The 17,174-nt window shown below is 39.4% G+C and overlaps 2 protein-coding genes across 4 annotated transcripts in view; both read left to right on the forward strand.

Moving 5' to 3' along the window:
* The window catches only part of dock8 (dedicator of cytokinesis 8), a 74,116-nt gene extending 61,417 nt beyond the window's left edge, over nt 1-12,699 (forward strand). The window contains 3 exon segments of the mRNA XM_088993828.1: nt 2,664-2,770; nt 8,684-8,854; nt 11,378-12,699. Of these exon segments, the coding sequence (XP_088849954.1) occupies nt 2,664-2,770; nt 8,684-8,854; nt 11,378-11,429 (330 nt within the window). The 3' untranslated portion in view covers nt 11,430-12,699.
* A 447-nt stretch (nt 12,700-13,146) lies between these two features.
* The window catches only part of aopep (aminopeptidase O (putative)), a 107,195-nt gene continuing 103,167 nt past the window's right edge, over nt 13,147-17,174 (forward strand). The window contains exons 1-3 of one of the 3 annotated variants that reach the window (XM_088993831.1): nt 13,147-13,788; nt 13,876-14,090; nt 16,869-17,038. In XM_088993831.1, the coding sequence (XP_088849957.1) occupies nt 13,450-13,788; nt 13,876-14,090; nt 16,869-17,038 (724 nt within the window). In that variant the 5' untranslated portion in view covers nt 13,147-13,449. Of the gene's footprint in view, nt 14,091-16,868; nt 17,039-17,174 lie in introns of all 3 variants that reach the window. The other 2 variants (XM_088993832.1, XM_088993830.1) reach the window with 2 other exon arrangements.

The raw sequence follows: 17,174 nt of genomic DNA on the forward strand, positions 1-17,174 counted from the left end.
CGTCTAATCTGACAGGTCTCGTCACTCAGGACCCAAAGGCTGCGTAACGCACAGCAGCTCCGTAAACATCCGTGTCTCTGGCGTAATCAGCACGGGAGGCCTCGTTTTTTCCGACTGTTTGGGTCCGCAGTACATGAAAGAGGCTTTTTTGAGGGGATGCTAATCAAAGCTGTTTAGCCGCTTCTGTCGAGCGTGCTGCGGTTTCATGACAAATGTGCATCAAGAGAACTACGTCTTGTGCTGGGTGACTGCAAACCAAAGGCGAGGGGGGGTGGTGGTCTCTGTTCCGTCGCGCTCATCCTGGGACCTATTTTTTCCCAAGTTGGAACAGCATCACCTAGCAAAATGTTAGCTTTTATCAAATGAAACCTTCAAAATGTATTTTTCAAAAAAATATATACAGTAAAGTCTCGTTATATCGATATTCTCGGGAGTCGGAAAAAATATCGAGATAACCGGACTATCGATATATCCGATCCTGCGGCATGTAAATTTTCTCCTTGCGTTCAGAGAAATAGTATCGTAATAAGCAGTACCATCGATATAACGATATCGATATAACGAGACTTTACTGTATATGCAAAAGGACATATGCTGGGTTCATTTAAATGACAACCAACACCATTTTTTTTGTTTCCTAACTGACATCAGAAAAACGTTTTATAGCATCTAAAATACCCAAAACATGCAGGCTGATATTTTAGTCAAATGCAAAACACCAATAAAATGACTTAAAGTGTGCTAAAACTGCTACAAATTGAGCTGCGAATTGTGGATTTTCAGAAAGTCCCGCCCCCAGTTCGTGACGTCACGCCAAGACGTCTTGCATTGTTCTAGAATCAAAACAATGGCTTCAGATTCGGAGAAGATGCTTTCTTGTTAGTTCTGAAGAGGAAAGCATAAATGTTTGCAATCGATTAAAGGAGTCCTCACATATCAATTTGAGCCGTCGATGACAGCAATGTAGTGTGCCAGAAAATGCAAAAGATTGCGCCCAAGCTCCATTGGAAATGGGCTGATTTGTCTGCTGGGAATTTGTGTCAGCGAATATCAAACAGTAGTGTTGGTGCAACACACAACGATTCACCATCTCGTTATGTATGTGTTTTCCTTCTAATTTTGCCATCAACACGGATCAACACGAAGTTTCCAGACCAAACAAAGTACTGCAAAAATGGGCGTTCCAGACGTGACCTCACGTCAGGCATCGTCATCAACTCGAAAACAAGACTTCCTGAATATTCAGCGCGAGTCTTAAAACGTAAAATATAGCTATATGCGGTGGAATCTTATTAAAATAAGCTCAGTAGAAGTCATTTGAAGTGATTTTACAAATTATGGACACAACTTGTCCGGAGGCTTCGGTTGTCCTTTAAGAGCACATTTTTCAAGACCTGATGAATCAAATTCACATTCCAATTCTAGGCTTAGACGCATGTATGGATTATGTGGCCATGATAATTAAAAATATGAATACAAAGTGATGAAAAATGCGACTTTTTTTTTAACAAAAAATAAAAGCATTCGTGTTAAATTGGGAGATTTTCCACAAAAATGTTTTTTTACGACGCGATGGACGACTGGCCAGCATGTCCCCTTCACAGTGCAGAGGTGCAGGGTTTGATTCCGGCTCAGGTGGCCCGCCATCCTTGTGAAGATCAACAGATTATAAAATAGATGGATGGATATTTATTTTCTGAAATAACAAATAAAAATATCAGTTTTTTTAACTCATTCACTGCCATTCCCGAATTTGTTCGGCAATTGAAAAGCATGACGTGGAGCGCTATTCGCGAATTTGTTCGGGTTTTGGTCTTTCTTGCGGGCGGTGCCGGTAAAGCGCTGGTCATACCTCCGGCAATGTTTTTCCCTTCCACGAGGGGGCAGCATTTGCCTTTTGTCCATGTTAGCGCTTTGTTACAGCTTTTGTTGTTGTTAAAGTGCTATATAAATCAATATGTATGTATTATATTGTATTTTGTACAGCCGCCCCCATTTCAAGGTCAGATAACTACTGACGCATATAACTTAGGAATTAACTGATAAAAGAAGAGAGTATAAGGTTTCTAATGATGTATTGAATATTTATGTCATCCTAAAACTTAATATTCTGTGGGTCCCGCAATTTGAGTGAAAATGACAAAAACCCTGGCACTGAAGTGGACACATTTTTCCACATTGTCTGGCAGTGAATGAGTTAATACAAAATCATTTTCTCTGAAAAGTGCATCTCAATCGATATTACTGCTTTAAAAAATGTTTTCAAAAAATATAAATTGTTATGAAAATGTGCAAATAAGCCGATCGGGTTTAATGACATTAGAGTTGATGTCATTTTTGTCTTCAGAATGCACCCTCTTCTCACATTTACACCTCCTCCATCAAATGTGCAATGAATCATTTTTTTACTGGAATTTGACTTGACTTTGACTTGACTGACCCACTTTTGGGTCTCAACAATCGCAAATGGTGGCTGTAAACGGGGGAGTGATGACAGGAAGTTATTTCTCATCCCTCCTTTGCTGGTCTGCTCCAGAACCGATCCTGTTCATCATTGGTCCTTTTCCTCTCTTCAGCTCCATTTCCCTTCCTGTGGTTTTGTTTTTGCTTTCTCTTTCTTGAACCTTGACTCCTGTGTATTTGGTCTCCTCTCACCGTTGTAGGGCCCGTTGGAAGTGGCCCAGGTTTTCCTGAATGAGATCCCGACGGATCCCAAGCTCTTCCGTCACCACAATAAACTACGGCTGTGTTTCAAGGAGTTTATCATGAGGTAAGATGGCGTCAGTGAAACCATGAGGAACGACCTAAAAATAGGTCCTTGTATCATGCACAATTCTATTGAGATGTTTCCAGGGTATTTTTGTTTTAATTTACTGCCATCATAAACCCGAAAGCATTGTCTGCACTGTTTGGTCAATGGATCTCAAAATAACATCTAAAAAAAATTGCAGTAGGAAAATAAAACAGACTTTATATTATTTTAGCCAGCTGGAACTTTATGTTCAAATAAATACAAAATAAAGGACTGTACCACATTAAATTCAAGTTAAAAGAAAATAAAGGCTTTTGGGTGTGCTTTATACAGCAGAAAATACGGGACTGTACTTCAAAGTACAGTAAAGTCTCGTTATATCGATATCGGTTATATCGATAGTACTGCTTATTACGATACTATTTCTATGAACGCAAGGAGAAAATTTACATGCCGCAGGATCGGACATATCGATAGTCCGGTTATATCGATATTTTTTCAGACTCCTGAGAATATCGATATAACGAGACTTTACTCCATCTTACATACATGTGTAATAAGAACCAAACCACTGAAGAACTTAAAAATATACATATAAATAAAGAAAACCTTTACTTTGACGACCTCCATGATATCCTCCCGTGTACAATCACAGGCGGAAGGGGGGGCCAAGCTGTGCGTAAATGAGTAATGACCGTCGTCTGCAAAATTGCCCTTATAAACACTTTAAATCATAAATATGCAAGAAATTATGATCCCCAAACACTTTGTCATTTAAAGCTATCTTACATCATTTCCCATAAAAATTAATAGCACATATTCATGCGGTTCACATGCGGTGAAGACGGTCCGTAACTTACAGTTACAACGCCAGCTCAATTTAGCCCCACCCTCCTCCTCTGCTATTTGTTTCTTCTCACTTGCATGGCAGCAGTTTGGAACACAGAATTGATCAATTGTTGCTCATTGAAATGCGGTCCCTCCTCAGACATTTTTTCATGTTAGGTTATGAAAACATGTTTTGGCACCGCTGTGATACAAAGGACATTCATTAACTCATTCACTGCCAGATGATGTGCAAGAATGTGTCCAGTCCAGTGCTAGGGTTTTTTGTCATTGTCACTTCAATTCCAGGACCCACAGAATATTGAGTTTTAGGACTACATAAACATTCAATGCAGCATTAGAAACGTTAGACTCTCTTCTTTCATCAGGAAAAAAGTTAATTCCTAAATTATATGGGTCTGGAGTTATATGAGCTTGAAATGAGGGCAGCTGTCGAAAATACAATGCAATACTTACATAATGGTTCATATATATATATATATATATATATATATATATATACAGTAAAGTCTCGTTATATCGATATTCAAGGGAGTCCGAAAAAATATCGATATAACGGGGCTATCGATATATCCGGCACTGTTTGCATGTAATTTTCTCCGTGCGTGCATAGAAATAGTATCGATATAACCGGGACTATCGATATATCCGATATCGATATAACGAGACTTTACTGTATATAGCGCTTTCACAACAGCTGAAGCTGGAACAAAGGGAAATGCTGCCACCTTGGAGAAAATAAAAAAAATCCAGAGGCCATGACCAGCGCTTCATCGCCACCCAAGCATGAAAAAAACAAAAACAAATTCGGAACTGGCGCTCTACGTCATATCAATTTAATTAATTCGTGAATGGCTGTGAATGAGGTAAAAAAGGCGGGGGGGGAAAGTAACCAATCAATCTTTTAATGTCCTAAACTGGGATTTGGCAATCTTATCTGTTTTCCCGCGACTTTACAAGCGTATTTTTAAAGCAATTGGGCTCCAAACGTCACCGTAGCGCAGAATGAACGCTATTAAAAGTTCGAGATTGATAGAATACAGTACATGATCCATCTAAAATGTTTCTTCCTTGACTTGTGAAATGATGGAAGTTACAAAATGGCCAACAATCGCAGGTGATTGCGAAACTAATCAGACTGGTCGGATGAATGAAATTGAACACGCACCATTGTATCACGGGGCTGTTCTTCATTCCCCCTCCTTGATAGCGCGAGCTTTTATTCCTCACGTTATCACCAAGCTCTTTTTCTTCCCATTCAATGCGTCATTGTTCCCAAGGAATTCTTTGTGTTTTGAATAATTAACACGATAATTCGAACCATCCCCCTCTCACACAAATGCGTCTTTTGGGGTGATTTAGGAAGTAAAGCGTGTGCGTGTGCGTGTGTGTGTGTGTGTGTGTGTGTGTGTGTGTGTGTGTGTGTGTGTGTGTGTGTGTGTGTGTGTGTGTGTGTGTGTGTGTGTGTGTGTGTGCGTGCGTGTGTGCGTGTGTGTGTGTGTGTGTGTGTGTGTACTGTATGTGTATGTTCGTCTGGTAAGTCATGGGGTCCTTTTTTGTCTCCTAAAGGTGGTTCTGATTTTCCAAACCCTCCCATGTCACATTCCGGTCTGCGCTGATTGCTACAAGCGGGTTGGCAAATATTTACCGTAATTTAGGAAATGCTTCTTATTTTCGTCTGAGAAGGGTTTGGGGGGGGGGGCAATGGGGCTTTTGTGTAACAGCAGAGAAAATGTGTGTGTTTAGTTTTTCGACGTGTTTTCTGAGCTTCTGCTCTATTCTACGCAGCCCTGCAACGAATGAACAAATGTGGCTCTCCTTTCCCACCTGTGGGGGGCATGCTGTTAAAATCATTTTTTTATGATTGCTATAAATTGCAGATTTTCGGCATATATGTATTAGGAATTTATGAAACAGCAAGATCAATTTTAAAAAATTAAGGCCAATTTCATAACCTCTAAAATTTCGAACAAAACAAAACTATTATCATGAATGTTTATTTGTCCTCAGGTTTTGTTCCTGGTCACAAACAGTTGTAAAGATGTTCGATAAACATTCGCCATTAGACTTAGTGTTTGTATTCTTTATTTTTTTTTGGTCAAAAGAAAATGTTGAAGTAAATAGCAATTTTTGGCTAACGTTTACGACTTTCACTGCCAGATTATGTGCAAAAATATGTTTACTCCAGTGCCAGGGTTTTTGTCATTTTCACTCAAATGGCAGGACCCACAGAATATTGAGTTTTAGGACTATATCAACATTCAATTCAGCCTAACATACCTTAGACTCTCTTCTTTCATCTATAAAAAAAAAGAGTTAATTCCTAAATTAAATGGGTCTGGAGTTATCTGAGCTTGAAATGGGGCGGCTGTCCAATAGGCCATTCAATACATACATTTTGATTTATATTTATACTTTAACAATAGCTGAAGCTGTAATAAAGCGCTAACATGGACAAAAGGCAAATGCTGCCCCCTCACGGGAAACATTGTCAGAGGTCTGACCAGCACTTTATCGGCACCACCACACAAGAAAAACCAAAACCTGAACAAATTCGGTAATGGCGCTCCATGTGATGCTTTTCAATTCCCGAATAAATTCTGGAATGGCGGTTTTAATGTTTTTTATTTTATTTTATTTTTACTATTATTTTTTTAACTGGAAAACTATTTATAAGTACGGGTATGTATAATTGGAAAAAATAATGGGGTGTCCACAAATGGACTGGTAAATTTCCTAGAAACGTCCAGTATTTAGCCAGCTGGCTATCTAGCTATCTATCTCGCTGGTTATCTAGCCAGCTAGATATATATTAGCTAGCTATCTAGCTTTCTATGTATTTGAGGTACTTCCGGGTTGAGTGAACGCTGAGGCGTGTGGCAGCCGCGGCTCACCCACAGAAAAACTTATCCTGTGACTGTAAAGTGACCTTGAGAGTTTTGAAAGGCACTTATAACTCAAATGTATTTTTATCGTTATTATTAATGAGTTAGACAAACTGACAAAAACTCAAAAAAGGCCACCTTTCGCCAACACTCGCAAACTTTCGGCTTTAATAGCGTACATGTCATCCGGCAGCTTCCCATCTTACTCGTTAGCAGACCTCGTCCTGCAAAATCCCTACTTTTGGTCAAGCGTGCTCCTTACTTCGTCTATTTACCGTAACGTATAATGTTACTTACCAATTCCTTTTCCATCCTCACCCTCATTCAAAGTTTACCAGGATGAACTGCGACATATGTTTGTAATCACGGAAGTCTCCCTGATTTCCTCTGGACCGCTTTGTCAGTCCGGAGGACCGCCAGCGGACCTCCTGAACTTGCTCACTGTCCTGCCTGAGCCGCTTTACCTTATTATTATTCTAATCTACCGGTGTTCCTCTTTCCTGTGCGTCGGCTTCTGGCCTGCAATTGATTATGTTATTACATGCTAGAGGATGGAAACATATCCCTCTTGAGGCTGTTTTGGCTTGCAAAGGACTCTTAATTTAGGTGGAATGGATGCAGGCTGCAGTTAGCGATGAGGTTGGATTACCCCTGGATTGGTTTGCTTGGAGACACTGATGACGCTGGTCTTAGCTTTGCGGTCATTACATCATATGCAGAAGTCAAGCGGAGCCTCTCTTCAGAAAGTTCATCCAGTAACGGCAACACTTTGAGAATTCAAACCAGACGAATGAAATATAAAAGTTGGAGCTCTGAGAGACAATGCAAACATTGTCACCATGCTTTGATTAGATTCTCAACTCATTCACTTCCATTCCCGAATTTGCGTTTGGAGCATTGGTTGCCAGTGGGAAAATGGCCGCCTCCTGAGATGAACAAAAACGTCTGGATTTTAGTGTTTCACTCATATTCCACGAACGCAACATCACCACTGAGACTCATCCAAGCTCAGAGAACACATTATTTTTCTTTAATAAAATTAAACTTGTGTCTTGATGTCCCCTTTAACTCAATCACTGCTATTCCCGAATGGCCGATAAAGCGCTGGTCAAACCTCTAGCAATGTTTTACCCTCCCACGAGGGGTAGCGTTTGCCTTTTGTACAGCCGCCCCCACTTCAACCTCAGATAACTCCAGACCCATATGATTTAAGAATTTAGTCTTTTCTTTCTGATGAACGAAGAGAGTCTCAGATGTCTTACGCTGCATTGAATATATATGTAGTCCTAAAATTCAATATTCTGTGGATCCTGCAATTTGAGTGAAAATGACAAAAACCCTGGCACAGGAGTGGACACATTTTTGCACATCATCTGGCAGTGAAAGACTTGGACACTCTTCAAGAATGACTTTTTTTTCTGAACATGCGCCCCTAGCACTCCATCGCTATATAAATCAGTATGTATGTATTGTATTTTTTTTGCCCTCATTTCAAGCTCATATAACTCCAGATACATGTAACTTAGGAATTAACTTTTTTTTCTGATGAAGGAAGAAAGTCTAAGGTTTCTTATGATGTATTGAATGTTTATGTAGTCTTAAAATTCAATATTCTTTGGGTTCTGCAATTTGAGTAAAAATGACAAAAACCTTGGCACTGAAGTGGACACATTTTTGCACATTATTTGGCAGTGAATGAGTTAAAAAAATACTGTTTTTGATTGTCCATCATAAGAGCAAAAACAAAGGCCTCGGATCCACTTTATTCATCTGCGTTCTTCCGTGTGTCAAAGCGTCTCTTCACCAGTGGATCAGGGACATCATGGTGGAATGTGCATGTCGACTACAAGATAAATGTTGAAAGCAAACACGCAGCTGTAGCATCCATTGACGAAAAGAGATTGTCTCACATCTCCTGTCCCACATAAATCCGCTTCAATTCCAAGCCGCGCCAGTTCCGCATCATATGTTTATAATGCTGTATTGAATATTTATGTAGTGCTTAAACTCAATATTCTGTGGGTTCTGCAATTTGTGTAAAAATGACAAAAACCCTGGCACTGGAGTGGAGACGTTTTTGCACTTTGTTTGGCAGGGAATTAGTTAAAAAAAACTGTACTGTTTTTGATCATCCACCATAAGAGCAAAAGAAAAAAAAGGCCTCGGATCCACTTTATTCATCCGCTTTTCATCCTTGCAGGTGCGGCGAGGCTGTCGAAAAGAACAAGCACTTGATCACATCGGATCAAAAAGAGTACCAGCAGGAGTTGAAGAAGAACTACAATCGCCTTCGGGAGAGCCTCAGGCCCATGCTGGAGAGGAAGATCCCCGAGTTGTACAAACCCATCATCAGACCTCGGCTGGAGAACAGGTGAAGGCGCGCCTGACAGTCACTCACTTCAAGATTCACTCACGATTCCGGTCGTTTGGGATTTGTTGTTTTATGAAATGGAAGCATTTGAGGAAAGTGCACATCCACATTTGATTTGTTATGGTGAAAGTTATATTTAACTTTGACTTACATTTAAAGGACAACCGACGCCGCCGGACAAGTTGTGTCCATAATTTGTAAAATCACTTCAAATGACTTCTACTGGGCGTATTTTACAAAGATATCACCGCATATAGCTATATGTTACGTTTTAAGACTCGCGCTGAATATACAGGAAGTCTTGTTTTAGAGTTGGTGATGATGCCTGACGTGACGTCATGTCTGTAACGCCCCTGACCGAGAAAGTGCATTTTGGGTACTTTGTTAGGTCTGAAAACTTCGTGTTGATCCGTGTTGATGGAGAAATTAGAAGGAAAACACAAAAATAACGCAATGGTGAATCGTTGTGTGTTGCACCAAGACTACTATTTGATACTATAGTTGACATAAATTCCCAGCAGACAAATCAGCCCATTTCCAATGGAGTTTGGGCGCCATCTTGTGCATTTTCTGGGACGCTGCATTTCAGTCCAGGTGCCTCAAAATGAGACGGAATTACTTCTTTAATCAATTGCAAACATTTATGCTTTCCTCTTCAGAACTATTTGAATCATATTCATATCTGGATGAGTAACAAGAAAGCATCTTCTCCAAATCTGAAAACATTGTTTTGATTCTAGAGCAAGGCGAAGGCGTCCTGGCGTGACGTCACGAACAAGGGGGTGGGACCTTCTGAAACTCGCCATTTCCGGTTTCATTTTGAAGTCGTTTTTGGACACTTTAAGTCATTTTTATTGGTGTTTTTCATTTGACTAAAAATATCAGCCTGCGTGTTTTGGGTATTTTAGATGCAATAAAACGTTTTTCTGATGTCAGTTTGGAAACAAAAAAATGGTGTCGGTTGTCCTTTATGGTGATTCAGCTTTAATTAGGCCATTATGACAGTGGAACCGCAAAATGATAACTTGTACACAACAAATTAATAGATTACCATATTTTGTGTGTAACAAGTAACAAACACTCTACCGTATTTTCCGGCGTATACGGCGCACTCAAAATCCTATTTTTTACTTTTTTTTTTTTTTTGGGGGGGGGGGGGGGTAAAATAAAATTACAGCATGTTTGTTTTTTTTCTGTTTTTGTGTTTCATTAATATAAAATGAAGTGAAGAAAATGACTTTTATTTTATTTATTTATTCATTTATTTACCGTAGTATCCGATGTATAAGGCACATCAAAAACCTGTTTTTTTTTTCCAAAACATGACCTTGCGCCTTATATGTGAAGTAATATTGAGCCACAACAGGTCTCGCAACTGATGTCAGCAGCCACCGACTCCATTTCCCCTGCGCAGAAGAAGTATTGCATCACTCCAGTCTCTACCTTAGCGCCTTATGACTTGGTGTGCCTTATATTTGGGAAACTTTGATATATTTATAGATTATATTTATTGATACATTTCACTAAAGGTGCGCCTTGTAGTCTGGTGCGCTTTATATATGGAAAAAGTTGGAAAATACACCATTCATCGTAGGTGCGCGTTATACACCAGAAAATACTGTATATATCAATTTTACGATATATATCAAAATTACGGCATGTTTGATTTTCTGTTTTTTGTGTTCCGTCAATACAAATTGAAGTGGACATATCACATCTTCCTATTTTATTTTATATTTGTATTGATTGATTGATTTGTTAATGTATTTGTTTGTGTATTTGTGTATGTATGTATTTCTGTATTTGTTTGTCCGCTTTATACATTGGAAAATACCGTACTAGTTTAGAAATCAGTCAAGTCAATTTGTTCAACTATTCTTCAGGTGAGTGGAAACTGTGTATCAAAATGATTTCGAAAATCTCAACATTATTCTTTTTACACATGACAATTTCACACTTTGATACTGATTTTAGCCAGGTGATACGTATGAATTGCTTTCGTGGACCAAATAAAATGATCTGATGGGCCAGATATGGCCCGCGGGCCTTGGGTTTGACACCTGTATTGTAAACTGTATCAACATTCATGACATTCCTGTTCGTAGGAAAATAAAACGGGGCCTCTGATAATGTGTTTCACAGTCAAATAAAACTTGATCCATTCAGCTCATATAAAAAAAAAAAAAAAAAATGTTTTTACACATAACCGTATTCCAAAAATTGTGAATTTCGTCCCCCGGGACAGAATTTGCTCGCCCACTGCCTAAACAGCCTAAATATGAAACAGATTCAATGACTTCCATTGGTGGCCCCAATCTTTTTTTTTTCTTCAAGTAGATTCATGTGTGGGAAGTAAAAATCATTTAACACACCCTACACCACAGGATAATCCATCAGGATCATCTTTTAGAGACGTCCGACAATCGGGACTTTGCTGACTTTTATCGGAAGCTTGGGGGGGCTTAGTAGGGGGTACTCAAATTTGTTACACATGCACTTGTTACCGGTTGTATTTCTTTGCAGAGATTCCTTCAAACGTCTGAGTTTCCGCAAAACTCAGGAGGAAGTTTCCTGAGAGGCCATGACGAATGTGGGATGCGAGGCTCTGTGAAGAGGTGGAATAATTTATCAACGACAACCACAAAACACCTCGCCACACTTGGTTCACAGTTCTCAAAAAGACAACCAGCAGTGTTAATAATAAGAATACATGTCTGTCCTTGGTCATGGAGCGCCACTTGACGCCTGGAGCAGTTCACTGTAACGTTATTCACATGTCTTAATGATGCTGGAAACGTTTTGACACATTCTCCATTAGGTTCTTGCTGGCTCAGGACCTTTGCGTGCCAATAAGGTGTCGGTGCGTATGCGTGTTTGTGTGTGCGCACGTGTGTGGATGTGTTGTAGCTGTGTCACTCTGACACTATAAATGATTCTGTTGTGTGCTAAAGGGCTTACTGAATTTCTAATCTGAGCGTTATACGTGCGATGTGATATAAAGGTTTGAATGTTTTATTTAGATTTTTTTTAACTTATTTTGAGTTACCTGACGAGTTTGCATGCAATGGATGGACAACCAAGTCTATAGATTTAATCCATGATGCATCTAATAGTGTACATAAAAAAGTTGATTTTATTTTGTGGAAATTGATTTTGTAGATTACAGGCACATTTGTATTGATGAAAATACTAATAGTCAGGGTTTGGTACTGATTTAACAATGTGGATTACAGTCTCACAGTGCCAAATGTATTTTTTATAAATTACATTTTACAGAGCAATAATTTCAAATGGCACTGCACATTCTTTAGTTTATGTTTTTTGTTGTTGTTTTGTTCTAAGACATTCCATGAGAAGCATTTCTCCTTTCCCTTAAAATGTGTATGCGGTTCTTTATATTTCCGCACCTTGTTCACCCAAATTTTGGAATTTTGTATTGTTTTGAAAAATTGGCAAATTGTTTACACCGTATTGAGTACAAGCCCAATTTGAGGTGAAATATATAAGGCTTGACATTGAAATGTATTATGATTTTAGCAAGTCAGTGAGAATCAATACACATACACAAAAAATGGTCAGTTGTATCCAAAATATGTATTAATTTATCAATACATATAAAGTTGTGGTGTAAACTGAACTGGATAATACTGAGAGAGACATTTCAATACTTTGGATTTCAATCACAACTGAATAATGTCTTTGTAAATAACTCTTGTTCTCATCTCGGAGGTGTGCCCAGCCGCTGCATATATGTTTTCCCTCATTAACTTTTTTTTACTACTCAGAGAGGTTAAACTGTACATGTACTGTGTATAATACTGGCAAAGCACCTGAATAAACAATACATTGTACACGTGTTGTCACTTGTTTGCATGTCACCTTTTGGAAAAGAGTCACATCATATTGATATTACATTATACGAAGCTTATTTTACAACCAAATCAAGCACGGTAATTAAAATATACTGTATACCGCACTGTATTCGAAAAGGTGGAATGCTCGTCTTTGTCTCGTAATTATGACGTATTACAACTGCGCAGCCAGTAATTTGTAGTTTTCGTCTATTTTTTTGCCATTTGTTGCCATTTGGCAACATCGAAATTACTTTAATGCAGAAATTATTTTGTAACTCAACATATTGCTAGTCGACGTATTTACAAAATTGTCAATTATATCGTCAAACGATTGTTTTATAAGAGCGCTTTCGAGGGTGGGAAGAAAACTACATTCCCCGTTTGTCTTTTCCGTTTAGCGTCATCACTTTTCGACACATTTATAGGTCTACTTTCGTGTTTTGTGAGCTGGATTTTGTGAACCGGATTGTGAACTGCTTCGCGTAAAATCTTTCCATTTCTGCTAATATATTACCGCTATTATTTTAAATTAAAACGAAAACGATGTCAAGTTAGCACGGCATCTTGTCACGACTTGAATGCACCCTCAGTCTGTCAACGCAAAGAAAACATTGCAACTTTGCAAGACTTCGAATCACCGCGCATGCGCAAACAGTCAAGTTTGTCTCGTAATTTACGTTTGAGATTGTGTTTTACTGTCGCGCGAACTTTTGAACCGTTATTTCAAATCTTTTATGTGACATGGAGGAACAAAAGGGGGAGGTGAACGCTGATACAGACGACCTTCCACTTTGTGCCAATACTAACCACATTCTAGTAAAGCACTATGCTCTTGATTTAACTGTTCATTTTGACAGGAATGTCATTAGTGGTAGTGTGGTTCTGTTCCTGGAACCTACGTCTTCCGAAGAGCCCGAGGACTATGATGGGAAGCAGACTTCTTGGTTTGGAAACACTGAGCAACGTTCAAGTGATTTTCCAGGGGTTAGGATGGCAGCCGATAAGAACATGTCCTCACCCGAAGGTCATTTTTTCCTAGTGCTGGACTGTTGTGACATCACTGTATCAAATGTGGAGCAGGTGGACATCACATGCTTGTTGGACGTCTTTCCGAGTATACGACCCCCTGACCTCATCCAAAAGTTGGTCACCATGCCTTCTTCTCAGTGGAGGCGGCAGCAGGAGCTCTTCGCGTTGTGCAGCCGTGCCCCTGGTGTGGAGCAGAATGGCGACCAGCTCCATTTTCACACCGACCGCTGGAGTCTACAGGTGTGGAAACAAGGGGTCTCCTCCTCACGGGAGTTCCCACGGGCCATCAGGATTTGCTATGAGACGGAGCCCACCGGGGGATCAGTGAGATGGACCAAGGACCAGGACAACATGTGAGTCAAAACGGACAGTCCGGTAATTCAGTGTGCCCCAATCTTTATTTGTCAGGGAAATCTCATGGCAAACCGTCATACACAAATGTAAACAAAAATATACATGCCAAAGCAATATTTATAAGAATTGACCGATAATTTCATTTTACTCAATGGTAAATATGTCCTGTTTAACACAAAGCTATTTTTTTAACTCGATCTTCTGCCATCAAGAAGAAAATTAAAAGGAAATTAATTTTATTGATCCGTATGTCTCTTTAAGTCCTCATATAGGTGAAAAAAGACGCTTAAAGGACAACCGACACCATTTTTTTGTTTCCTAACTGACATCAGAAAAACGTTTTATAGCATCTAAAATACCCAAAACACGCAGGCTGATATTTTTAGTCAAATGCGCAAAACACCAAGAAAAATGAGTTAAAATGTCCCAAAACTACTTCAAAATGACCCCGGAAATGGCGAGTTTCAGAAGGACCCGCCCCCTTGTTCGTGACGTCATACCAGGACGTCTTTCCCTTGCCCTAGAATCAAAACAATGGCTTCAGATTCGGAGAAGATGCTTTCTTGTTACTCATCCAGTTATGAATATGATTCAAATAGTTCTGAAGAGGAAAGCATAAATGTTTGCAATCGATTAAAGAAGTCCTCCCGTATCAATTTGAGCCGTCAGGTCTCCATTGTAGTGTCCCGGAAAATGCACAAGTTGGCACCCAAGCTCGATTGGAAATGGGCTGATTTGTCTGCTGGGAATTTGTGTCAACTAGTATCAAATAATAGTCTTGGTGCGACACACAACGATTCACCATTGTGTTTTTTATGTGTTTTCCTTCTAATTTCTCCATCAACACAAAGTTTTCAGACCAAACAAAGTACCCAAAATGTATTGTGTGTCACTTTCTCGGTCAGCGGCGTTCCAGACGTGACGTCACGTCAGGCATCGTCACCAACCCGAAAACAAGACTTCCTGAATATTCAGCGCGAGTCTTAAAACGCAAAAAATAGCTATGTGCAGTGGAATCTTTGTAAAATATGCTCAGTAGAAGCCATTTGAAGTGATTTTACAAATTATGGACACAACTTATGCGGAGGCGTCGGTTGTCCTTTAATGTTTGATAAATAATATTTTTGGTTCACTTAAATCACGCAAAATTAGGTGATTTCCCATCCATCAACCAGATCATCTGGCATTTTATTGTTTATCCGCACTGGCTAAATATCAGGCTGCCTGTCATTTTATCCATTGAATCAAATTAAAATCTGATATTCTTGGCTATCACCAAAGTTGAACACAATCCCATAACTCAATGTCTTAAAATCCCCAAGCAAGTCGTGTGTGTTGAAGTAATTTGTTATGTTGTCAAATTGCATCAGTCTTCAAACTTTAAATGGACAGCCAAACTATTTTTTTGTTTGTGTGTGTGTGTGTGTGTGTGTGTGTGTGTGTGTGTGTGTGTGTGTGTGTGTGTGTGTAAATAATAACAGCTGTATAATGAAATGAAAGTCAAGACGACTAACAAGAAGTTGCACAGTAATGCTGTCACCAAGTGACTCTTTATATGTAATGTCGAATTTTGTTCTGAAATGGGTTTGCGGTCAGCACAACCGCCTCGCATTTCTGAGGTTTCGGGTTTGAATCTTTGCTATTGTTCTGTGTGATGTTTGCTTTTTCTCCCCTCCAAATGTGTGTTTTTTATAATTGGATCTTCATACCACCTTTCAAAAACATGTGAATGTAATTGACAACTAAATCGTCCATTGGTGTGAACGTTTATTTGACCGTGTGTGCTATGATTGGTATATTCAGTGTCTGAAATAACGTCTGCCCGGATGCCCGGGGCATGTAAGGTTTACGTCGGGCATACAACTTGCAAAACGTCTCCGCCCGGGTGGCCGACAACGTTTTCAAAAACAAAATACAGTGAGACCTCAACTTACTAACTTAATTGGTTCCCAGACAGAGTGTGTAAGGCGAATGTGTATCTAAAAAAAAAAATTCCCATAGGAAACCATTAAAATGGGAATAATCCGTTCCCGGGTTTCCATAAAATATACTTTTCAACTAAATAAGCCTTAAAACTACACACAACATACCTTATTCTATTTATAATAAATGTGCTATTGTATTGTAATGAAAGAAATACACTGCATTGTATCATAAAGTCACTTTATTTACATTTGTGATGGTCATTTATGGCTTGATGGAATGGTGTTGGAGGTCGAAGGTCAAAGGGAATTGCTGTTTGGAAAGAGAGGCGCATTACATGAGAACTGTAATTAAATAAATAAACTGTGCTGTAAAATAAAGTTTTATTGACCTTTTTGATGGTCGTTGATGGCTTATGGAAGGAGAGTCACCTTCCATAAGGACTGTTGGTAACTTAACCTCTGGTGCTGTTCGGTCGTGTGCTTCCGCCGAAGATCACTCCGCCAGCCGTGGTGGGTGTGTATTATGAAGATAGTGCTTATTACAAGGTTTAATTTTCATAAATGTGACGTTTGTAAGACGAAAAGTTTGTAAGATAAGGTGTTTGTAAGTTGAGGTCTCACTGTATATATTTTTCTAATCAAATGTATGCTTTAATCAATGAAGCAAATGTTTGAATGAAGATTTCGAAATCGGAATACATTATTCTGATTTCAAAATCTTCAAAAAAAGTTTTTTTTTGTAACTTTTGAAGCATATTTGGTGTTTTTAATTTTTGCTTGAACTTGAAATTGTAAAAAATGTTTTGAGAGGCTTTTGATGAAATTCGTTTGCCTATTCATTATTCTTTCCAGGGCGTGCGTATACACCGCTGGCTCGCCCATCAACAACCGAGCCCTTTTCCCCTGCCAGGAGCCACCTGTTGCCATGTCAACGTGGCAGGCCAGCGTAAGGGCCCCCCGCGACTGTTTGGTCTTGATGAGTGGGGAGGAGCAGGTTATACCTACTGAGGATGGGGACCCAAGTAAGTTAAAGATTGCAGATTGTGCACTTCCCTTTTTAGTCTGTCATTTGCGCTCTTGTACTGCTGTACACAACACGTGTCAAAGCCGAGGCCCGGGGGCCAAATCTGTCCCACCACATCATTTTATTCGGCCCGC

Source organism: Hippocampus bargibanti, linkage group LG04, assembly GCF_051943395.1.
Source record: "Hippocampus bargibanti isolate YZ-2025 linkage group LG04, ASM5194339v1, whole genome shotgun sequence".
Lineage (NCBI taxonomy): Eukaryota > Metazoa > Chordata > Actinopteri > Syngnathiformes > Syngnathidae > Hippocampus > Hippocampus bargibanti.